The 27,716-nt window shown below is 40.5% G+C and overlaps 1 protein-coding gene across 1 annotated transcript in view; it reads left to right on the forward strand.

Annotated features, from left to right (window-relative positions):
• greb1 (growth regulating estrogen receptor binding 1) overlaps nucleotides 1-24,595 on the forward strand; it is a 186,083-nt gene extending 161,488 nt beyond the window's left edge. The window contains exons 28-34 of the mRNA XM_048597113.1: nucleotides 972-1,176; nucleotides 9,956-10,130; nucleotides 10,976-11,203; nucleotides 13,177-13,312; nucleotides 15,083-15,283; nucleotides 18,352-18,490; nucleotides 19,441-24,595. Of these exons, the coding sequence (XP_048453070.1) occupies nucleotides 972-1,176; nucleotides 9,956-10,130; nucleotides 10,976-11,203; nucleotides 13,177-13,312; nucleotides 15,083-15,283; nucleotides 18,352-18,490; nucleotides 19,441-19,604 (1,248 nt within the window). The 3' untranslated portion in view covers nucleotides 19,605-24,595. The remainder of the gene's footprint in view (nucleotides 1-971; nucleotides 1,177-9,955; nucleotides 10,131-10,975; nucleotides 11,204-13,176; nucleotides 13,313-15,082; nucleotides 15,284-18,351; nucleotides 18,491-19,440) is intronic.
• The last annotated feature ends 3,121 nt before the right edge of the window (nucleotides 24,596-27,716 follow it).

A 27,716-nucleotide genomic window follows, 5' to 3' on the forward strand; every position in this document is an offset into this window, starting at 1 on the left:
ACACATGCTATAATTCTTAGGAAAATACATGGTCAGATTCTGGACTGGAATCAACTTGGTTTATCGAGAGAAAAAATAGTTTCTGATGATGTTCCATGAGCAATGTGGTTGCAATTTAATTGGAAGGACTTCAAGTTTTAGAATATTTTGACACCTTCCCTGCCAATGTCTATTTGCCTAGGAATGCCACAGAGTCAGAGAGGTCTACAGCACAGGACCCTAATCCTTTGGCCCATTGAATCTACCCTGGTCAAAAATAACCAGCTAAATGTTCTCATCCCATCTTCCACCACTTGACCCATAGCCTTATATGCCTTAGCATCGCAAGTGTACATCCGAATACTTCTTCAATGTTATGAGGGTTTCTGCTGAGTGAATGGTGAGATTTCAACTGTTTAATTTCACATGTAAGGTAAAGGTGGATGTGAGAAACAGCCCCGGGTTTTCTAGGTTTGTGCAGTTGTGAAGCTGAATTCAGTTAAAAAAACTTACAAATCAGTTGCACAATATTCAGGATAAAAAAAAATTTAAAGCATCAAAGCTTTTAAATACTAATCTAATATTTACTAATCTAATAGGGGCGGCACAGTGGCTCAGTGGATAGCACTGCTGCCTCACAGCGCCAGGAGCCCGGGTTCAATTCCACCCTCGGGTGCCTGTCTGTGTGGAGTTTGCACATTCTCCCCCTGTCTGTGTGGATTTCCTCCAGGTGCTCCGGTTTCCTCCCACAGTCCAAAGATGTGCAGGCTAGGTGGATTGGCTGTGCTAAGTTGCCTGTAGTGTTCAGGGAGGTGTAGATTAGGTGGGTTACAGGGGGATGGGTCTGGGTGGGATGCTCAGAGGGTCAGTGTGGACTTGTTGGGCTGAAGGGCCTGTTTTCCACACTGTAGGGATTCTATGATTCTTGGCAAATTGAAGCTTTAATGTATTGAATCGCAGCCTGACAATTTAAAACATCTGATTTGTCCCAGAATTCAGACTGTATAAAGAGTCCAATCTTCACACCTACAACTGGGCGTCATGAACATGGTCTCTTCAATCTGTACCATGCTATGGATGGTGCCAACCACCTGCATGTGCTGGTGATCAAGGAGTATGAGATGGCAGTCTATAAGAAATATTGGCCAAACCACATCATGCTTGTTCTGCCCAGCATCTTCAACAACTCTGGAGTTGGTATGTTTTAAAATGTTATTTCAAGCAAATTTCTTTTGCCTTAATTTAACAATTCTGCAAAATCACAGCTGGTAAATGCTGCTTATCAAATTTAAAAAGCACTTTGAAGTAAATCCACAAAGACTGGTATCCCATCAGCCTTTATTTACATATGGAAAGTCCTTGACTCTAGTACAACCTCACCAGAGTTAACTCCAAGCGGCAGGGCATCTGACACTTCTGTTTATATCTGTCATTCAAGGCTCCCTGATTAGACCCTACTGAGTCTGAGGACATAGGCTGGTTCTTTTTCTTGTTTAGCACTGGGTCAGGTTCCTCCAACTCTGCCTTGGATACAGGTTGTGTGTAACCCACAGTAGCTCGCCTATTTTGCCTGGCAAAGGTGTTGAGGTGGGTGGCGACATCCGCCATGTCTACCTCAGATTCCGAGATCTCTTCAGCGCTTGACTGAGAGGGAGAACCTATGTGTTCCGCCAGCCTTCGAACTGTACGAAGGAGCCAGGCACATTTTGCTCCTGCCCTGAGCTTTCAGCTTTCATATGGTGCACATGCTTGTTTAGGCCCATTGCACCTAACCAAAGCTTATACACCACTGGACCTGACCTGTTGTCAGCCATGCCTCTTGCCCATGCTGGGTCACTCCCGTGGTTCCAACACCAAACTTCGTCCCCTGAAGTAAACTGTCTCTTTCGCTTAGCAGAATCTTGTGTCCATCATTGGTGTTCCTGATGCCATTTCACCCTCTTCCCCCCACATGTTTGGGAAGATCAGATTTAACCCGGTGTGGAGTCATCTCCCCATTAATAACTCTGCTGGAGCTATCCCTGTAGTTGCATGAGGGGTCGTCCTGTAATCAAATAGGAACCAGGACACTGTGGTATCTAGTGACGCTGTAGGCTGTTTCTTTAAGCCTGCCTTCAAAGTTTGGACTGCTGTTTCTACCAGACCATTGGATGATGGATGGTACGGAGCTGTACTTATATGTCAAATGCCATACTCAAATTCCCTGCTGGTAAAGGATGGCCCGTTATCTGTGACCAACGCTGCCGGGAGTCCATGCACACAGATTTTCTATTGTTGTCGCTGTGTTTGGCAAATGAACAGCCATTTTGTGTGGGCATCCACAATGACTAAGAACATTGAACCTGTCAAACGGCCTGCATAGTCGCTGTGTAACCGAGTCCGGGGTTTATCCGGCTGTTATTATTACAAGTTCACATCCATAGAAGGTATTGGTGGAACTTCCTGACTCTAAATAGGACTACCAAACCTCCCTTCTGTATCTGGACGTATTTACACTCTGCACCAGCCAAAGTTTGGGTTGCGTACACTATTGGGCATTTCTCTCCACTGGTCCACATATGAGCTAATACCACCCTGATGACATACGGGGAGGCATCACATGTCAATACCAGGTATCATTTGGGATCACAGTGTGCTAACACCTTCAAGAATAATAGCTGTTTCTTCACTTCTCTGAAGGCTGTGCCTTGGCCAAGCGACCATTTCCAAGGCTGACCCTTATTTAAGAGTTGATGCAAAGGTGCCAGGATGGAGTCCATGTTATGTATGAACTTTCCATAATAATTCACCAGCCCAAAGAAAGACCTCAGCTCCAGTACAAACATGGGAGCCGGGGCACCTTTGATCACCCTCACTTTATTTTCCAATTGCTGTAACCTGGTCTTGTGAACTCTGTAGCTCAAGTAAGTCACTTGGGGTGCCCAGAACACACATTCTTCCCGTTTAAGGCATATGGCTGCTTGGGAGAAATGTCTAAGGACTGTGTCCAAGTTCTCTAAGTGCTCCCTATTGATCTTCCCTGTTATTAGCATTTCATCTAGATAAATGGCGACATGGGGTAGACCGTGTAAAGGTTCTCCATCATCCACTGAAAAATGGCACAGGCTGACGATATGGCAGTTTCATATATTGGTACAAAGTCTTATGGGTATTAATTGTTATGTACTTCTGGGAATCCTCATCTAACCGCAATTGCAAGTACACATGGCTCATGTCCAGCTTCGTAAAGGACAGCCACCCTGCCAGCTTTGCATTTAAATCCTCTGAGCAAGGGTTTGGGTATTTATCCAGCTGCAAAGTTAATTTGTTCAAAATCCCCACAAAGGCAAATTGACCCGTCCACGTTCACGATCGGTACGACCAGTGCTGCCCATGCTGCAAACTGGTCTGGTTTGATGATTCCTTCACTTTCCAGCCTCCTGATTCCTGCCTTTACTCTTATCCGTAAGGAAAATGGCACTGGGTAGACCTTGCAAAATCATGGAATAGCTTCCAAGGTGGCCTTGGCTCCTTTAATAACCCCTAGACCTTCCTGAAAAACATCTGGGTATTTAATTAGTTCATTCAGGTAGACATTTTCTAATCGAAAAAAGTTCACCAGTCTAGGTGAATCGCTCCCAACCTATTTCACCCCATCAGCCTTGGGTTTGAGCCTTTTACTATAATCAGTGGTAACTGAACCAACTGCTTTTCATAAGATCGGAATTAATGTTGTACACTTAATGAGTAAAGGTTCCCCGATAAAAGTTATCAGTCTAGCCAAAGTCTTGCACAAACTTAAGGGTTGGAGTCCCGACTGAATTTTGTTAAAGACTGTTTCTGCAATGACTGAAACAGCCGCGCTGATACCGACCTCCATTAGAACCGGGTGACCATTTAACCAGATATTGATTTTGGTTGGTTCTGATTTGGATGTTGCTGAGCAATTTAAATGTTCCAAACCAGATGTAGGTGGACTTACCAGGGTCTGCACTCTTCTGGATACCAGCCGATGAGTTTTCTTACTCAGTTTAGGTCTGGTGGGACTCTTTTGTTGTCTCGAGTCTCTCTACCAGCAACAACTACAATGGTTTATCGACCCAGATCCTGAAGAAAATTTTAACCATTTGTCAGGGGACGGACTTTGTTTTGGGGTTTTGCTGTGGGCTGACCTAGAGTCCCTCTGTTCAGGATATGTCCTGAGTGAGGCAATGCAATTGCCTTCACTGAAGTGGTGTCCCCCAATCTCAGTCAGCCTGGTGAGAGTGTCCACTTCCATCGGAATACCCTGTAACTCATATACTCCACTTGCCACATATTCCAATGATAAAGCCAGTTGTGGTGCCTGTTTGAAATCAACATGAAATCAATTTCATTAAGGGTTAAACCAAAGTCACATGGCACTGCCAGTTCTCGTAATCTCATCAAAAATCCTGATGTAGATTCTCCTGGCTCTCAAATTGCCGAGTAAAAATGATAACGTCTCAGAATTAGAGGAGGCTTGTGTCGTAGTATTCCTTAACTAAATCTGTCAGCTGTTGAAAAGTTTTAGCATCTGGTGCCTCAGGGAAAGTTAGACTCCTAATAGTTGAAAAAGCTGCGGGTCCACAAGCTGTCAGGTGAATTGTTCATTATTTTTCATCTGCTCCAATGTCATTTGCCCGGAAAAAGTAATGCAATCTTTCCACACACTGAGAACAGTCTTCAACAGCAGGGTTGAAAAAGTCAAGCTTCCCAAATAATGGCATAATGCCAGAATGCTTTCCTCAACTCAAAGAGCAAGTTTATTCAGGGCATGCATGCTTCACTGTAGGGTTAGGGTTAGGGTTCGTCACTGAAATAAGTCCACAGAGGCCGTAATCCTGTCATCAAGTCACCCTTTATTTACACGTGGCAAGTTCTTGACTCTGGTGTAGCCTCATCAGAGTTAACTCCCAGAGTGGCAAGGTACTTGACACTTCTGTTTTTATATATCAGTCGGGGCTCCTTGATTGGACCAGATTAACAGCCCCAGTCAGGGAACTCATATTCTATGAGGTTCCAACTGGCTGACCTTGTTACACATTTACTGGACAAAATTCTGTTCATTCTTAAGGTCAAACTTTTGTTAATGGTTTTTTGTTATGCCACAGGTACAAATAGGTTGGTCAGGATTTTAATGGAGAAGTACACATTCCAGGAAAAGAATTACAATGTACATGTCTTCTGTTGTGAGCATTACTGCGCAATTAAAAATCATTGTGACCCTACATAATTGATTGAGAATTTGTTATTGCTTTAGTTAAACTATGTATAACAATCATTGGAGTAAAATAACCAACAATTTGGCTAAAAGGTATTTTGTACTAATCACAGTATTTTGTAGAGGTTCAGAAGAGAAAGACTTGAAAATGTAATGTTTTTTGTGAACTTAATATTTCTGCGCCCAGTCAATCTATGTTTAAGTTAGATTATAATTCAAAGTGGTGGACAACTATTAATAATTTGTCAAAAACCAATAGAACACAATAAGACATACTTGTAACCAGGATCTATTAGTTGCAACACAATGAGATAAAATTAATCTAATTAAAACTCTTTAAATGCTTTTGTCCTACATTGTATATTTTATTATTCAAAGTCCCAACTTGTGAAGTATCAAATGATCTTATTAATAAACATTGACAATCAACAAAGACATTTCTTTGCAAATTAATTTTTAAGGAAGTTTTGAGGTTCCAAATCATTGCCTTTGCTCTTGTTGTGCCTAAATAATAAATATTATAACATCCCTCTAGACTTGCAAATTAAAACCTGAGAGATTATAGGAGGACTGTGAACACTCTAGTCAAGGGTGAGCAATAAATAAAATTACATACTGCCATGGAGCACTAACACATCCAAACTACAATTAGTATTTTGGAATAAACCATTGTGATATAGGTCAAGCATGTTTGAGGTAAGCACCTTGAAAGGAAACATGACATTAATTGTTAGTGAAGAAAATGCTTAGGTGGTCACTTTATATGTTAAATACCAAAAGGGTGAAACAGCTTTAAAAAGTAAATTTACTTTATAAGAGTCATAGAGTTATGCAGCATGGAAACAGACCCTTCTGCCCAATTCGTCCGTTTCCGACTAGATATCCTAAACTGATCTAGTCCCCTTTGCCAGTATTTGGTCTAAACCCTTCCTTTTCATGTACCCATCCAGATGCCTTTTAAAAACCAAAAGAACTGCGAATGCTGTAAATCAGGAACAAAAGCAAAGTTGCTGGAAAAGCTCAGCAGGTCTGGCAGCATCTGTGGAGGAGAAAACAGAGTTAATGTTTCAGGTCCGGTGACCCTTCCTCAGAACTTCCTCCAGACCTGCTGAGCTTTTCCAGATGCCTTTTAAATGTTGTAATTGTACCAGCCTCCATCACCCCCTCTGCCAGCTCGTTCCATACTCGCACCACCCTCTGTGTGAAGAAATTACCCCTCATGTCCCTTTTAAATCTTTCCCCTTCACCCTATGTCCTCTAGTTTTGGACTTCCATACCCTGGGAAAAAAACCTTGGCGATTCACCCTATATATGCCTCTGATGATTTTATAAACCTCTAAGGTCACCCTTCAGCCTCTGACACTCCAGGACAAAAAAGCCCTAGCCTGTTCAGCCTCTCCCTACAACTTAAACCCTCCAAAGATGTAACTTGTTTTGTTGCCCTGAAATAGCATTATCCCACTGCCCACTGACTACCAATTATTTCACATTGTTAGTTGTGTCAAGGCTGTTAATGCCATCTCTCACTGATTTGTGAATATCATCCTCTAGTGGTTGTGCTGTGAATACCACCTTTTAGTCAATCATAACCAGGGGCAGAAATCTCATGGAATTCTGAGCTTCATGATCTCTGGTGAGATGTGTGGCAGAGTCAAATGTGAAGTCCTGTGAGGCACATCTTTGCATCGAGATCATCTTGCCCCATCCTTTATGCTTTTCACAACATTCTTGTCAGGAGAGGCAATTTGCCAAATGATGCCACTTATAAACTTCTTGTTGATGGCCCAACTCACCTTATTAATATTCTGCTTGCAATCTTACCAAACCATCACAAAAATCTAGACACCTGGAAACTCGACATTGGAACCAGAGTGGGTTCCTGGCAGATTCAGCTCACTGCTAGCTCTAAATGACCTCCATGTTGGACACTGGCGCCAACATGTCAGGGCATGCATCAAGGGCACTGGCCCACCTGCACTCCATATCACCAGAGAATGGCATCCAACATGTACCAGCCTCTAAGAATCCTCATGGCACATCTCTGATCCACTTCTGCACTTCAATGCTGCACCAACTACTGTCATTGTAATACTGAGGCAAGGACATTGTAATACTGACTGTGCACTCAGGGATATGCACTCAGCTCCTGGACTGGACCGGACTAGGCTGCATCTTTGGGCTTTTCTCTTGCTGTTGTAGCACTCACTCAGTCCCTGCCTTGCACCATCTTGCCCTTTTTCCCTTTGCCTCCTCAGCCAGAGATACCCGCCTCATATTTTAACTATCTTGTCATGCTGCTAGTGCAGACGGAAAGCCAGGAAGCTTGTTACATTTGTCAGCAGACCTCAGTCAGGTCAAAGGGGGTAGCCCTCGCTCAGGGACTCCCGAGACAAGAGAAACCTCCGAATCTAGTCCAGACCCTGCTCAGGGCAGGTGGAGTCAGGATCCTCTCCAAATAAGGGCCAAGGAGCCAAATGAGCCCAGCACTTGTCTTGAATCTCTCTCCCCTGTTAAGGACTGCTTTCCTCCTGGAATGGGAGAGATAGAGAGGTGAAAGTGGGTGCCACAGCTCTTGGTGTTGCAGTAAGTGGGGAGAATTCCTTAGTAAGTGAAGAATCAGTTCAGAGTGCATGCAGGGTCATTGGTGTCAGAGATTGGGGAGGGTGAAGGAAGATGTTGAAGGAAATAGTGAGAGTGGTATAGCATGAGCCTTGATGGGAGGTGGATACAGTAGCAGAGACAGTAGGAGGTATTGGAGAGAAGATGGTAGCACACCATCAGAGTGGAGAAGATCACTGACCTTTTTCCTACAGTGCTGGGCATTCCTCCAGATGGCTGAGACTGCTTTAGCCTAGGTGGCACCTCACACCAGACCAGCATAGTCAGGTGTCATAATCTCCACTGCTGGAGGAAACCCTACATTGGCTCTACCCCATCCAGTAGAACTTACCCTCAAAGTGGGGCAACAATTTCCCCCCGGCTGCCAAATCCAGGGCAAATGTCGGGAACCAAGCAGGGCAACTCCAGATGCTTGTTTGGATGCACAGTGGGCCTTTATAGGCGCACTGGCACCAGGAATGCAGATCAATTCCGGAATATCCATTGGACGGTGAGTTGTCCCAGGAATGGTGCGTGATATGACAGAGCAGAAAGCAGACATGGTAGTACATGCCGCAGGAGCGGGAAATGCAATAAAAGCTGTGGGTTTGGTAAGATTTACCAAGAAAACCCACTCAATAAGAATCCCTCAGAAACCTCAATGTGACTGGCACTGAGCCAAAGTACTGTAGGAGTCAGCTTCAGATCTTGTTTCCATGGGATAGAATTAAATCATGTGAAACGCTGATCTGTGTAAATGAACATCCTGTTTCTGCATTGTAACATTTTGGTGGAAGAAGGATTCACAGCAAATGTGAGTTACATTGATAATATAAGTCTGTGAGAACCTTTTTAAAATTCCAGTGTAGCATTTACTAAATCCAGTCCCGTAAGTATATGTTCTATTTGGATAAGGTGTGAATGATGATTAAATATGCTGGTCTTCGATGTCACTAATGTTTGCTTACATAATTAATAATCTTCATTCATAGCTGTTATTATAAATACACTGTTGTTTTCAGCCACTTAAAGCTCAATGTGTATGGAACCCTGTCTGCCCATTGGCAAATGAGAATTTTGCTTGGCGTCCTACAACCAATACAGCACCCTGATTTAAATATTTTAAAATAATTCAGGTTATTGTTTTACAGAAATATACAACACTCTCAAAGAACTTGAAAGTCTTTTTTAATCTAGAAATGGGTAAATTAGCCTAGTGCCTATCATGTTTTTTTAAAAAAAACTCGTTCATGGGATAGTAGCATTTTACGTTACTTGTTAACCTTCATCGCCCATTCTCAAGTGTCCTGGAGAGGGTGGTGGTGAACTTCTGCAGTCTTTGAAGTGTAGGTATACCTGCAGTCCTGCGAGGAAAGTAGTTCCAGGATTCTGATCCAGCCAAAGTGAAGGAATGTTAATATATTTCAATGTCAGGGTCGAGTGTGGCCTGGAAGGGAACTTACAGATGATGGTGATCCCATGAATCTGTTGATCTTGACCTTCTAGGTGGCAGAGGTTATGAATTTGGAAAGTGCTGTCAAAGGACCATTGGTGAGTTACTACAGTGCATGGTTATCGACAGTACATATTGCTGTCACTATTCATCGATGGTAAAGGGATTGAATATTGAAAGTGGTGCCAATCAAGTGAGCTGCTCAGTCTGGAATGGTGTTGAGCTTTTTGAGTGTTGTTAGAGCTGCACTTATCCAGGAAGATGAAGGGTATTCCACCACACTCCTGCCTGTACCTTGTAGATGGTAAACAACCTTTGTGGAGGCAGGAGAATGTGAGTTTTTTGCCGCGGAATTCTATTCCTCTCACATCCAATTCCAAAGGGATTAATATCCCAGACATGGTAAATTCAATAAATCTAGCACCTAAAAAAAGGGATTGTCAAATCAGTTGGCTTGTTGTTAAAAAGCTATCTGGCTCAATTAAATCTTTTAACCCCACCTGATCTGACATTTTATTTGTACTGAGAAATGAATTGGTAAGCCAAATTCACAGGAAACACAGCCTGGCAATGTTGAAGGACCCTTGAATGTCTGTTCGAGAGGTTATGAAGGGCAGCCAGTCAGAGTGCCAGACAAACTCGATTCATGTTTTTCTTAACCTGATTCATTCAAGCAATTAGTTATACAGTTCTTTGTGTTTTAGGTGCAGCTCATTTTTTGATCAAAGAACTGTCCTATCATAATTTGGAACTGGAACGTAATCGCCAAGAAGAGCTTGGATCTAAACCCCAAGATGTGTGGCCGTTTATTGTCATTGCTGATGATTCTTGTGTGATGTGGAACAGTCTTAATACTGACGTTTCTAAGAACGCTACCAGGTAGTCAAAGCATTCAAACGTTAAAACCGTCATCCTTGGTGCAGTTGAAAACTGAACAAAATTACAAACTAATGAGGTATTTCTGATTATATCCAGCTTTGTAGTGTAATTAAAACATTGAGTGTTCATACATTGGCCACTCAAGATAACTTGTAATCTTATTCATTTTCAGCAAATAAAGCTGGTTTCAAGTATTACTTCAAACAAAACACTGAAAGTAATGATTTCACCAGTCTATATTAATATATCTATGTACAGATTATTAGATAAACATGAGATGATAGTGAAATTTAAGAATTTCAATCTTTTCCTGAGATTACAATTTAAGCAATGCACATTTCAATACTGCATTTCTAGCTCAGTTTATCTCAAGCACTACTGTAATAAATGAAAGCTTAAGCGCTCTCAAGTAAAACAGTACATTTCAACATTGGATAGGATACAGCCAATTTGCACACGGCAAGATCACAAAAAGAACAATCAAATAAATATTCAGATAATTTTGTGGTGTTAAGGAACAAGGAGTAGAGCTCCTTTCACGCGTTTGAGTAGCGTTTTGGAATATTTATCATCCCTTCATCATTTCAATGTCTCGTCTGAGAAGTTCCAGCTCTTTAATTAATTAGTCAAAAATTCTGACAGCTTTAACACATTACTATAGTTCAGCAATTGATTATTTGAATCAAGAGCATCTCGGTTTCCAAAGAGCCATTTCCCTCTTGCAAATCGGAACACTCTATGTATACACTATAACGCTTTTTGTCTCCTGCTCCCTTTGACTAGCTACTCCTATTATGAATATAGGAACTGACTGAACTTTTTATTTGTCTTTTTTCACTGCCCAGTGCACCTACTGAACCAAATACCTTAGAGAGGAATGTTTCTCTGAAACATGTACTTCAGCATATTGAGGCAACTGCTCAAATTCCACACTATGCCCTTTGTGGGATCCGGAAGTGGTCCAGTAAAATAAACAATCTGCACCTTGCAGAACCTTTCTCCCGCTGTCATCTACATGATTTCTTGCTGCTAAACGTAGACTTGACTCAAAATGTCCAGTACAATCAGAACAGGTGAGTTGATTAATGTTGGCACTTCTGCTTTGTGAGATATTAACACAAATTTATTCCTTAACTATTGTACTTAATGATCAACAATTAATGTCAATTTATTAATGTCAATGGGATTGCTCCCATGAAAGCTGGACTTGTAACATCGTAATTTGGGTTTTGAGCAAATTCAGGAACAGCATTTATTGTTTCAATATAAATTGCAAAAGAAAAGTCATACCACCAGTTAAAGCATCCTTGATTGTGGTTACAGTGTATATAAACAAGCCATCCTATGCTTAAAACTGCTGCTGCAATAGTAGCTACCACTACAGATAAAAACTGACATTCATTAGTGTAAAAACTAATTTAAGCTCAAATGAAGTTCTTTTTCTAATTATTGCAATAACTAATAGAGGAAGTTAATCCATTCAGTATTCATTCGGTTATTATTTAGGTTTCTTATATCGTGGGGACGGTCACCTGGAAGATAAATATTCTTCACGATCTCGTTATATGATCTGAGGGAAATATTATGTCAGATGACTTGGCTTCAGTGTAGCTTTGGGTCCTATTAATCTGAATGTCCTGTGACCAAAACATATTTTGTCTGTGTTAGATTATTGATTTGCATTCCCTAATTCAAGATAATTTGTTTCTGTGGGACATTTCTGCAGGGAATTGCAATAATCCTTATTCTTCTGGAAGTAGAAAGGACAATGAATATGTGTCTGCTTCTTGCTTTTTGCTGAAGCAAACTGTGGTTATATTGACTGCTAAGGTATTAAGTATTAAGTGTACTTATTTTCTTAAAAGCTTTGATGGCTCTCCAATTATCTTAGATTTCAACTGGAAACAAAAAATATTATTGCCAGAGGATGGTTGATTATAATTTAGTTATGAGAAATACAGTTCTTTGACTTTGTACTGAGGATTGCCCGTTCACTGTAAGTATGTCTCAATTTACAAATAGAAAAAATGATAGTTGGCTCTGTGGCACTTGATCAACACACAAGGAGGGAACATTTTAACTTGCTCTGGTTGTTGGCAGTAATGCGATAGACTTGCCATCACCACAGGCCATTTTGGAATGCTTATAATACAGTTCATCACATGAACAATGCGCTTTAGAGCCCACTGACAACTTAGATTGCAGCTCTGCCTCCGAGCCAGTTTCCATGCGGGGACAGAAGCTCTGGGCTCTCAGCTTACTTTCCTTTACTTTGCACTAACTTAGATGAGCACAGCAAGGCTACTTTGCCTTTGTGTGCACTGGTCCCTTGATTCAGAACTTACAGAGACCATAGTAGTTCTGTCTTGCATTGTCTTTCACCACAGACAGAAAGCCAGGTAGCTTGTCAAGTTTGTGCAGCTGGTCATGCTTGCCAGCACTAAATAGACAACAGGGCTGTCAAGAAGGTTGCTAACTTTCTTGCAGCTTTGCTGTGCATTTCCTGGAGTCATGGGCAGTACACTGTCCCAGGTGACTACATCAATCCAGACTGGCAGTGTTTGGTGCTGTGTTCTCCTCTGACAGTCCTGGGGAAAGAGGATGACTGACCTCTCAACCAACTCCATCCATTAGGTCCATTTTTTTTGTGTTGAACAGGTCTCCGGCATCTGAAATGTTGCATCACCGAGTTAAATTTGTTGCCTATGAACAGTCCCAGCGGTGGTGAGCAGTTCTTCCACTGCTGACCACAAGATTGAGTGATGTGGAGGAGAAACGTCACCGGGGCCCTGTGGTTTTGCCACAGAGGGAAACATTCCAAAAAGCTCTTCAAAGTCGACATTTAGCCAAAATATGGGAAAATTCAACCCTATGCTACTTGGTACAGGAACACTGCAGACCCCCACCAGATCTCAATTTGTTCTCTTATATTTTACTATCGTCTAAAATATAGCAACTTAAAGTTAATTGACTGAAACTTAGTGGAATTTTTTTTTGTAATCGTCCTACAAAAGAAATGATTTCCTGTGTTTATGCCTTCTTTCAGATTTACCTGTGATGATGTAGATTTTAACCTCCGAGTCCATAGTGCTGGTCTTCTTATCTGTCGTTTTAATTGCTTCAGTGTTATGAAGAAACAAATTGCCATTGGGGGGCACAGAACCTTCCATATCAAGTCAAAGGTAACAGAAGATGTGACAAAATATGCTATTTTGCAAAACTTTGTTAAGTTGTTCCACCTTGAATATTTGGGAGCGCCAGATGATAGTACGTCAATTATTGCATATCTGTTATTTCTTTTTGCCATTGAATCTATGAATAAATCTTTGCTCCTCTTGGAAAGAATGGCAGTGTTGATGAGTTGAACATTTCATTTCCCAGTGTTGACATCAATGATTCCCAAATTATATACAAAATGGGTTAGACATGGATTGAGAACGCTGTGATCTGTCTCAAGTTGTGCCTTTGTCTAACTTTAATCGGCGTCTCAGTAGATACAATTTTTATTAAAAAAACATTTACTCAATCGTGGCTCATTCATCTAAAATACCACGTTTACTTGAGTAACAGTCAATCTTGCGTAAAAGTCAACTCTTTAATTTATGGCTAGAAGGTCCAGCCTCCGTTTGCTTACCACTAGAGTCACAGAGATATACAGCAAGGAAACAGACCCTGCAATTCAACTCGTCCATGCCAACCAGATGTCCTAAATTAATCTAGTCCCATTTTCCAGCATTTGGCTCATATCACTTTAAATCCCTCCTATTCATATATATATCCAAATGCCTTTTAAATGTTGTTATTGTACCAGCCTCCACCACTTCCTCTGGCAGTTCATCCCATACATGCACCACCCTCTGCGTGAAAAAGTTGCCCCTCAGGTCCCTTTTAAATCTGTCCCCTCTCACCTTAAACTTATGTCCTCTAGTTTTGGACTCCCCTACCCTGGGAAAAAGACCTTGGCTATTCATCCTATTGATGCCCCTCATGTTTTTATAAACCTCTATAAGGTCACCCCTCAGTCTTTGACACTCCAGGGAAAATAGCCCCAGCCTATTCAACCTGTTCCTATAGCTCAAACCCTCCAACCCTCGCAACATCCTTGTAAATCTTTTCTGAACCAACATCTTTCCTATGGCTGGGAGACCAGAACTGAATGCAGTATTCCAAAAGTGCCTTAACCAACGTCCTGAACAGCCACAACATGTCCTCCCAACTCCTCACTCCCTTGATGATAAAATCAACCTCACCCTGTTACAAGCTGAGTCATTCACAGCTCCTTCTGTGTGTACACATACCCTACTGGTGAGTTCTGCATTTCCACCAATGCCATTCTCTGATGTGACAACATGGCATCGAGAAGGAACAGCATACATAGTGCCCAGTTTAAATTTAAAATTATCAAGATTGCGAATAAATGTAGAGAACTTAGCTACAGAATTCAAGTTAGTAGTGAAAAGATATGAGCATTTGAAGGAGGTTTCTTCGCGGCTTAGGCAGATAGTTAAGAATAAATGCACAAACTTAGGGAAGCTGCAGTTGGAGAATTAAGTTACAAAATAGTTCATGAAAATCACCAGAACGGAGGCTCAGTTTCTCGAGCGTCGATCTGAATCTTCATCCTGAAACAAAAAGGTAAATTAGGCATTGCAGCTTTCAAAGCCAGATCGGGATGGAGTAAAACATTTACGAAAAGAAACAAATTTGTACTGCGACAACATTTTCCAGCAGAAGTGGACCACAGGTTCATTGCATTTCATTCATATTTTTTCATTATTCACTGGATAATCATAACTTGCAATCAATATGATACCCAGTTCCATAATTTAGTATCTCATTCAAAGAATATAATTCTTATCATGCCGTTCTTTTTCATGTATATTGTGAAGGAAAAGTCCATATTCATATTGTCCTTTGATTGACAACATTGAATTGATTTGTATTTGTTCCAGGTTCCTGATGTACCAATGTCCATTTCCCCGTCTCAGTATATCTGTGCTCCGGACAGTAAACATACATTTTTAGCTGCACCAGCCCAATTACTCCTGGAAAAGTATCTGCAGCACACAAGTAACCATCTTTTTCCATTGTCTGTAAGGAACTACAGTCATCCAGTACTCTCAGTAGACTGTTATCTCAACTTAGGTCAAGAGGTATGGTGCTAATATTATAAATCTACACACTGTCATTATTTAGTATGATTTGAATGGTCAATCCAGGGGAAGACCATGGTCTTTATGCCTGGAAATGCTCTCCAGCAGTTCAAGAGAGCAAGAGGAGTGTCTCATTGACAAGGTAAGCTCTGAAAGGTTAGGAGGAGAAACTGGGAGAAGATATGGGTTCAAGGTAGCACAGGTTAAACTGGGTGGTGTTTGGCGTGATTGCAAAGGTGAAGGGACGAAGCAACAGAGACAGTTGAAAGAGTAGTCTTGGTCTTACTAATAAAAAGCCTGAGCTCCTGATACTCATTACTGCAGGTGAGGGATGGGAGTGGCAATGGGGCTGTAATGGGAAGGGTTTAAAGAGATGGTTGTCAATACAGAAAATAAGCCAGGAGTTAACTTAGCTGTCCATGGTGATCTTGGATTAGTAGGTGGAGGAGACGAACTCTAGTCCAGTGAATGCTTAAATCAGATATGCTGCAATTCCAGACCCACTTGGACTTGAGGGAGTGAAAATGGGTGCCACATCAAGGAAAAAACTAAGAAGAGGCAGAGTAAAAGTTTTGCCAGGACAGGGGCAAATAAAGTGCGGTTGGAATAAGATAATAATTTATGAGCGGTGAGGATTAGAAGGAAGGAGAAGGCCTTGTCACTGATTGAAACCATGGGAGTATAGAGGCTACAAGAAACAGCAAGGCTACAGCTATGGACCTCAGTATGGATAGGAGAGTTTATATCAAATGAGGTTCGTGGTGGCATGGAGGATAGTTATGGGAGTGAGTAAAGATAGAATTGAGATGTACACCAAGGTCTGAGTTTTTGCTTAAAACAGATTTTGAAGGAAGAATGGGAGGAGGATATTTTGATTAGGAAACACAGGGTAATATTCAGCAGAAAGGATTTTAAAGGTGAGCAAAGCAGGAAAAGGCAGCTGGGAGAGACCAAAGTGAGTCTGAGGATAAGAGGTATTGTGGCATTTGGGTGGGACTGATAGTGAGAAGTACAGCAAGGTGGGGAGGCTTCAGTAAATACCATCTACAAGCTTAGTTTCAATGCAATCATTCACAGTAAGGTTTTTGGTATCAAGAGCCTTGTTTGGGATTGAACAGATAGTCTTCCAATCTACCTAACCTGCACATCTTTGGACTGTGGGAGGAAACCCATGCAGACACAGGGAGAACGTGCAAACTCCACACAGACAGTCACCCGAGGCTGGAATCGAACCTGGGTCTCTGGTGCCATGAGGCAGCAGTGCTAACCACTGAGTCACTGTGCCACACCTGGAATATTTTGTGCAGTTTTGGGCTCCTTTTCTGAGGAAAGATGCTCTTTCTCTCGAGGGAGTGAAGCAAAAGTTTACCAGGCTGATTCCAGAGATGGCGGGACTGACGTATGAGGAGAGATTGACTATGTTGGGATTATTTTCTCTGGAGTTCAGATGAATGAGGGGGGATCCCATTGAGACTTATAAAATTCTAACAGGACTGGGCAGGGTAGATGCAGGGGGGATGTCCCGATGGTGGGTGTGTCCAGAACCAGGGGTCACAGTACTAGGACTCGGGGTAGACCATTTAGGACAGAGATGAGGGAGACATTTCTTCACCCGAAGAATGGTAAGCCTGTGGAATTCATTACCATAGGAAGTGGTTGATGCCAAAACATTGAATGTATTCAATAGGTGACTAGATATAGCGTTTGGGGTGAATGGGATCAAAGGTTAAAGGGGGGAAAGCAGGATTAGCTACTGAGTTGGACAATCAGCCATGATCGTGAAGAATGGTGAAGCAGACTCGATGGGCTGAATGGCCTCCTCCTGCTCCCATCTTCTATGTTTCTTGACGTAAATATTCCGGGGGTGGTGCCTGCAGAGACTTTTAGCAGGTGTGAAGGGGCAGTGATGAATGGAATGAGCTGAATGGGAAGGAGCCAATGAGGATGGCTCCAAGTAACCGTGCTGATAGTTACTGAGGGAAGAGCAAGGGCCAGTTGGCATTGTTGGTTATAGAAAGGCATGAATGGATGCCAGACTTGTGAACCAAGAAAATGCCTCACATTGATGCAAAGTGATTGTATAGAGTCAGCTACAGAAGACCCCATTTTTGAGTACAAAGAATGTGGTAATACAATCAGCTTATCTTCCTTCCTAATCCTTGGCTACATGACAGCAGTGTGCCTTGTGAGAGGAACATGTTCATCTGGTGAGGAATCTATCTTGTTAAGCAGTGCACCATCGGCAATGGTCATCATTCGCTGCTCTGAAGTGACCGTTGTGAGACTAACATAGTGTGAGCGTTGGTAGGACGGCACAATAGTTCTCATTAAATTCTTGCTGTAAAATCACAAACCATCGTCATCAATTGTTTTATGTGCAGGATAGACAATCTTGATGGTTGTTTTGCACATCCTGCTACCGTCAGATTCTGCAGTGTTGTACATAAGTCGCATAAAGTTGATTTCTTTTTAAGTACTGTATTTTAAGGATTTTATTGAAAATCATTACGAGAAAAACAAGATATGTTTAAAACTCTTTGGTGTCTATGATCACTGTAACAGTGCAAAGGAAAACATTTCTTGCAGCAAGATCAGATGCTCCAATTATCATCTCAAACAAAGTTTACAAGCAGCTGAACAGTGGTGATTAAAGGAACCACTGGAAACTGACACCAAAAAGTTTAAATTTATAAAGAATGTGCAGACAGGAGGAACAGGAGTGCCTTTCCTGATTATTTCCATGACTCCCGATCACCTCTCCCGTTTTGATTGATCAATATTGGTCCTGGAATGGGCTCTTCCAAAGCTGCCTTTATACGAATGAGCTTGCTAGAGATGTGCAGCCTAATTTAAACGGGGCCATATTAAGTACATCCTCGGCTCGCCTCTTTAGGTGCAATTGCTCTGCACTCTTGCAGCCTGCCTATATTTAATGTCACTCTTCATTTTATTGGGAGACAGTGTTCAAAGTTGTACTTGTTTTTGCCTGAAATACTTTACTTAATTGTTTTGTTTTAAAGCATTAAAATGTTGTGACATGTACAAACTCATTTTCATTAATATTTCAGATTACAGTTTGCTTTGTGAGTTCACGTCCTCATTCTTTAAATATAAACACCTGTGGCCTTACTTTCAGCGGACTCCTCCTGTATCTCTGTGACTCATTTGTCACATCTAGTATTTTGAAAAAATTTCACTTTCTGAAAGGTAAGGTTATGTTTTATTCAATGTTTCTATTCTGATCTTTCTGCTTTGAAAAGTAAGAGTATTTTTTTCCCTTGTCATTCATTATTTTTTTAAAAATGGACTTTCACAAATCTTGGTGGGAATTTTAATCACAAATCACAGGTAGATGTTAACATTTTAAATATCTCAAACTGTGCATATGTGTGTGTGTGGGGGGTTTCCTGGTTATTGGAAAACCTAACAGGTAAAGGAAAATGTGGATTATCTAGTGGAAGAGTAGATGCCTTTATGGGTTGTCAATGAGAAGAAGCTGGAGTGTTTCCTCCTGTCAACAGCCCCCAATCATTACATTCATGTTCTAACTTACACTCCAGATTAGCAGCCATCACCAACTCTTGCCTGTGAATAATGGAACCGCACAGCCTTTGCCCCAGGATTTGGAAATCTCCATCTTGTCAGTAATCTAGCTGCAGGCTCCCTACCTGAAGATCAAAAGAAATTGCATGGAGCAGAAATGGACCAGCCACACACATAGACTACAGCCGACAATTGAAACCGCATTTGAAATTTTGCAAACAGGAATCAACTGACACAGAGGTACTGCAGGCAAAAAAAAATTGGATTAAAGCAAGAAGTTTAGCTAGTCATTGCAGGATTAGATTGAAGTGCAGCTGCAGCAGGTCACCTGTTCCTGATCTAAGCACAAGATCTGATTAGAACATAGAACTGTACAGTACAGGAATAGGCCCTTCAGCCCATGATATTGTGCTGAACATGATGCCAAATTAAACTAGTCCCTTCTGCCTGCCCGTGCTCTATATCCCTCCATTCCTTGCATAAAGTTTATGGCTTTAGTCTTGCAAATGACTCACGATCTTGATATATGCCTTAATGAATGCAGCCTTGGACATTTTTAAACCAACTTTTTTTCAATTGATTGCCTATACTGACTTCACAAGTTTATTGTCTAGGTGCTACGCTCTGTGTGATTTGTCAGGATCGTAGCTCTCTTCGTCAAACTGTTGTAAGACTAGAGCTGGAAGATGAGTGGCAGTTCAGATTACGAGATGAATTCCAGACGGCTAACTCCCAAGAAGACAAGCCACTCTTTTTTCTGACTGGGCGACATGTCTGAGACACGAAAATTTCCCAGTAACACAGACTGCAAAACCGAGCACTCCATAAGTAACACAGAATTTACTTTGAGCCATGAACATATTCACGTGTTTAAAACAGTGTTGTAAAAAAAAATGAATGGTACCAAATTAATTACATGTAAAGACTGATATACATCAAGAGCAATTTCCTGTAAACGTTCCTCAATTTTATGCACTGCCTTAACATATACTTTAAAATGGAATTTTTGAAGTGTCTTTACTTGCCTGAACAATAGACAGAAGTGTAAGCTTTAATGTTTTGTGTAGTTTAGAGTCAATGATTTTGTATTTGATCCAATTTGAAACATCCTGGTTTGAATCACCATTCTGCTGTTTTGAATGATATCAGAAAGTGTCCCCACCTCACTAGACATTGTGGTAGTTGGTGGCAAATCTGCACTTTAGAACCTTTGACTGTGAGAAGTATGATGAGGGACTGAACTCTTAAGTAGCCCCTTGCAGGTAATGGATTGATTTATAATTAGGCATTGTGAAACTGCTGACCTGATGAAAACCAATGGGGTTTTAAATACTTCGATGGCTGAAATACCTTTCCTGTTCCCAAAATCAAAGTCTTTCTTTTGGAGTAAGGATGGAGGTTAAATAAATTTATCGGAAGTTTACATACATTGACATATTTGGTTAATCCACTGCATCCTTTAGGATTGAACATTGATTCATTGATATTTTTGCAATAATTTTGCATACTTTGAAAATATGGAGAGCCAGGGGACTCAGTCTAGAAGGATGGACCATAGAATCATGCTTTTACCATCTCTACAATTTGTCTGCTGGATATGGGATGGATAGGGGATGAAGAGAGGGGCTTGTATGGTGAGAAATATACATCCACTTGTTCCTGCTTGTCTCTTATTAATTTTCCAAGATCCTAGCCTAGTCCAAAAGATTTTAGATAATCTGGCTCCAAAATCTAAACTGATGAATATTTTATACCTTGATTGAACTAACATGAAAAACATTCTAAACCTTGTTTTAATTTCCTTTCACATTGAAGACAGTAACATTTCTATACTGAAGTGTCGATATTGCTAACATTTGGGAAACCTTAAATAGAAAAGTTAAGAATCACTCTAAAAGCTGACAGGAAGATTTTGTAATGTAATAACAAGTTGGGAAAACTTTTCCATTCTTTTTGGAAAATAAACCAAATAACTAAAATATATTTTTCGGGGTAAAGGTTTAAATTGCTGTTTAAAGGCATGCGGCATAATTATTCTCTGCAATTCACCAATTGAAGGACAACTGATACACACATGAAATGTTTGAGCATTTTATGTAAGACTTAAATATCAGAATTCATCTCAATATTGGAAGGACTTGTGTCATGTCATGGAGTTGAATGTCTTTTGATCTCACCTCATTTGGAAGTCAGTGATAATCGGAACAATAAGCACTATAAAACCAATTGTGACTGAATGATAAGATTGTCATGTATTGCTCAGAGTGTAATCTATTGCATAAAATATGGGAACAAATTCTAGCTCTCAACTGACAAGAGGTCAGTCAAGTCGTTAAAATAGCTGTAGAGTACTCGTTCTGTGCCAAAACACTGCCATTTTAACCTCAGTTTTTGGAGGTGGCTGAGGCATCAACTGTAGTCAGTGGGGGCTTTGTGAATCTGTCAAAATTGAGGCAGTGTGATAATTTTTAACTAAATTGTCATGGCCGACACTGAGCCTGGCAGTAAGCAGATCTGGGACTGGAAAGGGAAGGAGTCCTCCTTTGAGCTCCATCTTTGGCCTCCCTTGCTTCAGGCTTTCCTCCCTCAGACTTTGGTGCCATTCCGAACTCATCCTCCCAAATACTTTGGTGAGAGCTAGGGACCATTTCTCAGATCCTCACTTGCATCCTCCTGTTGGTTCAAATCCCGATCTGGTCTGCCAGCCAGTGCTTCCAGCTGGCTTTGAGTCAAAGACAAACCTGGAATTGTGAAAAAGGGCCTGGCATTGAACATTTCTCAGGCCTCACACAGTGAGGGAGCTGTGTGGTTTCCCATCTGTCCCTTCCTCATATTCAGCAGCCGAGTTCCAACTCAACTCAAACTCTAACCTTATGTTTTCTTCCAGCCTGTCGTTATGTCTGTGGTTACTTTTCGTTACAGATTGGTAGGCTCCACTTTGTAGCTTCTCATCCTCGAGGTGGCAGTGAAGTGACATTGTGCTTGAGTGTGGAAATCTCCAGCGTATTTCTCCAACGTCAAAAACCTTTTCCATTCTGTGCCATTTAAATCCATTTTAACCATTTATATCTTTGATTCCCAAAAAAAACTATGAAATATGGTACCTGTCAAATCTTTATGAAAACTCAACTCCAACACTCAAATTTTATGCAACAATGTTTTAATTTTGGTTTGACATCACTCCACTTAGATGTCTCTAAACATGGTACATTTGAGGTACAAACATTAATGTTGACATAGAATTATTAGCTAATATTAAAGGAGGCATTGATACAATATATTGTTTTTCCTACGAGCCCTTGACCTTAAATAACATAATGTGTCACACCTTACTTTGATATTTGATATAGAATTTATATCCAATTTTTTGCTTTTTTCCCTCTGTTCCTTTTGTGAGTTATCAGCTCTTTGCTAGAATTGGTTCTAAGTGTGATATACCTGTCTGGTATTTAATTTCAAGTACAGTACTTGTTTTTCTGACTTCATGTCACCCTCAACCAGATAATAAGGCCAATCAAATAATTCCACTTCAGATGTTTTCAGCTGACAGCACAGATTAGCAATCTAAACTGGTCCTGTCCTAGTCTGAGTGCCTAATTTCGCTTTTCAGGTTAGCAAACAGATGGACCTGTTTCCATCTATAACTTTTGTTTGAATTCATTGAATAGGTAAATATTTCATGAACCTGTATCCCAAGTATAAATAGGTGCCTGCAAAACATTTTTCATTTAATAGCTTAATTTAACAGTATGGTATGTGAGCACACAACAGCATTCACACAGAATTCACACTGTGATTCCAAGTTGAGATTATGATGCACACTTCCAATGGTGAATGGAGATAATTAATTCAGTTTAAATTTGATCTAAGTGTGGGCAGAATAAACATTGATATTTTACATAATGTTACAAAAGTAGTTTTGTTTACATTTTCAAAACTACAGTAAATGACAATTAAAAATAGTTTTTTTTTCTTAAAAAGATGAACATTTTAACGATTACAAAGTCAACTAACTTAATTATGAAGAAGACTATTTGCAGCTCTTTGCTCACCCCCATTAAGCTCAATATCTATAAAATTTAAATCCTTTTCCCCCAGAAAATATTGAATTCCTACCCAAACGTCTGTACTGTAACAGTCTATGAGACATTTTAAAGATTGTTACAAAACAAAGAACTGTGGATGCTAGAAATCTAGAACAAAAATAAAAATTGCTGGAGAAACTCAGCAGGTCTGGCAGCATTGGCGCAGAAAAAGCAAACTTAACGTTTTGAGTGTAGTGACACTTCTTCACAACCATCATTAACAAGACAAAATATTTTTTAGATGCATGAAGGAGCAGTTTGCATTCATGTGACTAACTTTAAAACAAACAGTAAGACCAGAATAAATAGCAGAAAGTGCTGGAATTACTCAGAAGGCCAAGCAGCAGCTGTGGAGGAAGGAAAACAGATATAACATTTCAAACCAAAGACCTTTCATCCGAATTGAAGCAGTTTCATTGATCAGAAACATTATTTTTCTTTTTTCTCTCCCCACAGATACTGCCAGACCTGCATTACCTCCAGCATTTGCTGTTTTTAGTTTCTGATTTCCTTGTGCAGAATGGTAATAATGTGTTTGATGGAGCGTAATGCCTCCTAACACCCAGGTACTTGTAGCATTAAATTAGAAAAGCACTTCAATATACCGAAAGGAAAACAATCACTGCTTTCAAAATCAAGAGACATTAAATGATAGTGAGGACATAATTTGACAGTAGAAACCCTGAATTCAAAAGATTACCTCAATACAACTCTCAAGAATAAAATCTAATAATATGTTTTTCTTACCGTGTATTCTAATCCTGAGTGGGTCACAACGTTCACTATTGAAATCAGTTGAATGCTCCAATATCTAGCTTTGCCAAGAGGGAAACTCATTCAAAATAAGACATTTATCTGCATTTCTAGTTATGTCTGTAGATGATACTGTACTGTCAGGTGTGGGTGTTCTGTGTTTAAGACCTTGTCATGCAGCAAATTGCAAAGCTTCAACGTTGCTATGTCCTGACCCTGAAAGCAGATATGCAGTTGCAGTGTAAAGGCTCCAGGTGGCAGTATAGCAATGTTGTAGACCTTAACATGGAATCCCAATCCAGGCCCAGAGTTCCTTTTGCATTTTTAAATTAAAGTAAAATTTTGTTGAGCAAAAGCACAATACCTAAATGGAAACCTTGATTTGCTGAACTTCAAACATAATGCGTCGTGATAAGGCAAGCAAACTGCGTCCACCAATAGCTGCAATTTCTCAATTTCTAGCAATCATCACAGATTGGCTGGAATGTAGCCTTCAGCTTCCCATCCTTCCCAACCTTTAATTGGTTCGTAAACAGGAAATTATGGAGATGTATATTCTGAGGGAGGGAGACTGCAACAACTGATGTATTGGAATGGAATAAGTAATGGAATAGAAATTGCAGTCTGAGTGCAGTACTGGCATACTTCACTTCTTATGGTCACATTGCTCTACTTCATTCTCTCTTGCTCATGAAACAATGAAGGCACAAATGTTCACTGGAACCTGACACACATGCCCACAGACCATTATTACTGTGTGGAATGAAAGAAAATTTGGTTCCTAATAATTGAAATGAAAACCTCCTAAGTGTGCCAACACTAGTCATAACCTTAACAAAAACCGAAAGAACTGCAGATGCTATAAATCAGGATCAAACACAGAAGTTGCTGGAAAAGCTCAGCAGGTCTGGCAGCATCTGTGAAGAAAATATCAGAGTTAACGTTCCAGGTCCAGTGACCCTTCCTCAGAACTGATGGTCGCTGGGAAAATGTCAGTTTATATGCAGAAAATAGGGAGGGGGATGGGATAGGGAGTAAACGATATGATAGAGCCCAAAGAGCTCATAATCGTAACCTTGATGAATATTAAGCCAGAGGTAGGGCACTTTGTCACTGAGCGTGAGTCCTGTGAAACATAATCCCTGCCTATTGCAGCAGATTCCTATCCTTAAAGTGGGGCAGTACACTGGCTCAGCGACAAAAACAGAAGTTGCTGGCAAAGCTCAGCAGGTCTGGCAGCATCTGTGAAGAAAAATCAGAGTTAACGTTTCAGGTCCAGTGACCTTTCCTCAGTACAGTGGCTCAGTGGTTAGCACTGCTGCCTCACTGCCAGGCACCCGGGTTTGATTCCACCCTTGGTTGACTGTCTGGGTAGAGTTTGCACATGCTCCCCGTGTCTGCGTGAGTTTCCTCTGGATGCTCTGGTTTCCTCCCACAGTCCAAAGATGTGCAGGCCAGGTGGATTGGCCATGTAAAGTGGAGGGTATAGGGTAGGGAGTGGGAAGCTCTTCCGAAGATGGTGAGTTCAATGGACCGAATGGCCTGCTTCCAAACTGTAGGAATTCTATGATAAAGTCTTCCTGCATATTGTGCCCCCAAAATCCACCCTTCACAGTGCCCACATATCCCAGTCCCTTTGTTATCAGTTTCTCTAGTGCCAAGTTCCTCTTTTTCCATACCCCATTGTCAGTCCCTTCCTTCTACTTCCCTCATTGCTCCTCATCCCATCCCAATCCTTTCTCTCATGTTTCTCCTTTATCCCTCTCCGATCATTCTCTTCATACTTCTCTGCTGTCCCATATTGCTCTTACTTTTCCAATCAGCTCCTTCCTGCCATTCCTCCCCCTGTTTCCTGTCCTAGGGAAATGGTCACACCCTGACCATTTAATCCTGATGGTATGTGGAACTCTATTACTTACTTACAAACATTTCAAACTCTCAGAGTAACATCAAAATTCCATGATGAATGTACACATTCTGTCATTTTTTTCAATGAAAATAAAATCATTTTATTTTCCTTTTTTGAACAATATATTCTGCTACACAACATCACAAGTCTATTTACAACACAAACATCAAACTCCAACTGAGAGGAAATTAGGTGAAATTCAGCATTTCTCTGCTTACTTTATTGTTAATATACTCATTAATATGTGGTGAAGTAGATTTAGTTGTAAAGTAATTTGAGTGTAATGTTGCTACGGTATTCTGTATTATCACAATAATGATTTCCAGCATCACAGTTCATACCATATGACATTGTCGAGGACTTTGATATTACCTGCTGTTGTTTTCGGTCTTATTATGTAGCGTTTGCTGTAATATTGACAAGACTGCCAACAAATTCCACATGTGTATTCATATTCTTTGACCCTAACTAAGGGGCCTAATCACACAAATGTGCAAAAAAAACTTCAAAGAGTTTAGAAGCCTGTCAATATATCTCTTCTCATCTCCTCTCACTCCTCTTCCCATCCTCATCCTCTTTCCTATTCCCAGTTCCCTCTTCCTCTTTCTCTTTAAACACAATTTCTGTTTCTCCGTGGTGTCCTCTCCATCCACTATACCCTCACTGATGCAGAAGCACAGAGGCAGCATGTCCAACATTCACCCAAGAAATGAGACTTAGGTTTGTGCTGAAATAGAAAAGGTCTGCTCAAAATCTGTTTGGATTTCCGGTGAGTAACAGAGAGTGTATGACATCTCAGTCAAAGTAGCCACTCAATGGCCTAAGCCATCTTCAGCACTATTAACATTAGATCATTGAATTGCAAGTTCTTTGCTAGTGCTTGTGGTTAGCTTGCCAGGAGATCTTAGAATTTCTGAGGAGCACAATATCCCCTTCAGGGGATGGAAGTAGTAGTGGACTGGAAGGTTTTGTGAAAGCAACTGTGTTCCAACTGGTCCCACAAAAGTAATTTTTAAAAAGCCTCCTCACTTACAACAATCCCTTTAAGTGCTACTGGTTAATCCATTCAAAACTGGTGCAAGTGTAGCTGACAGTATCTAATTATATTTTGATCCTTTTTATATCATAAGATCTGAGAGAAGACTTGACTGAGGCTTGATCCTAAAATGGGTGGGCATCTGGAAAACCCATACAAAGATCTACGGCAAATGGAAACAGGTGGAAGCATGGCCGAGGAATTTTTAGGCATTCCTGTCCTATCCCCACCAGGTTCAAATGGCTTAACATTGCCCCCAAGGTAATATTAAGTAAATTATTGAGACCAACAAAGTTTGAAGACTGAGCTTGTATGTACAGATTTCCCCTATCCTCACCCTTATGATCTTGGCACTGAGTCTATCATTGTGAGGCATAAGGACCTGATTCTATTTCATTGTTATTTGTGATTTGCAGAATGTGAACAACTCCCTATTTTAATTAAGGGTGTTTGATTATTACATTGCTCAAATGATACCCACTGTTCATGAGGATAGATCTTATCCAATTAATCTATAGCAAAATCGTCTTGAAATACTTTCTGGGTAGCTTTTTAAGTATTTTATTTTATCAGCTGATTTCATGAATACTTGCTGCATGAGCCACTCTCTAACCTCCAACGACCAGATTTAGTGTTGAATTTGGCAGATTCTCTTGCACAGTGCAACATTTTGTCTGAATAGTTTCACAAACAATATATATTTTTGTACAGTAGGCATATACAAGTTTATTAGCATATTGCAATATCTTACAAAATTATTGTTCCATGGTTTCATAGCCTTTTACTAAACATTAGAGCAGAAACTTTTTGTGTACATTATTTATACAATTATTTCCTTTGTTAGGACATTTAAATGGACCTTGTGCTCTTTGGTACTTTTATATTTGACACTGGAATTAATGTATTTGCGAAGCATGTTTTGTACTTGTACTTTAATTGGCACTTATGTGTGCTTGTGTAGAAGTAATTGAAGTCATTTATATATTAGAATTCTGTAAGGTAATATTTTGAACAAAATAAAAGAACTGGTGATAACAAATCCAAAGTATGATGCACAAATGTGCTAGCGAAGAAATCAGAGGTATGTTTCAGGCTAGTTAATATATA

Source organism: Rhincodon typus, chromosome 5 (genome assembly GCF_021869965.1).
Source record: "Rhincodon typus isolate 14 chromosome 5, sRhiTyp1.1, whole genome shotgun sequence".
NCBI lineage: Eukaryota > Metazoa > Chordata > Chondrichthyes > Orectolobiformes > Rhincodontidae > Rhincodon > Rhincodon typus.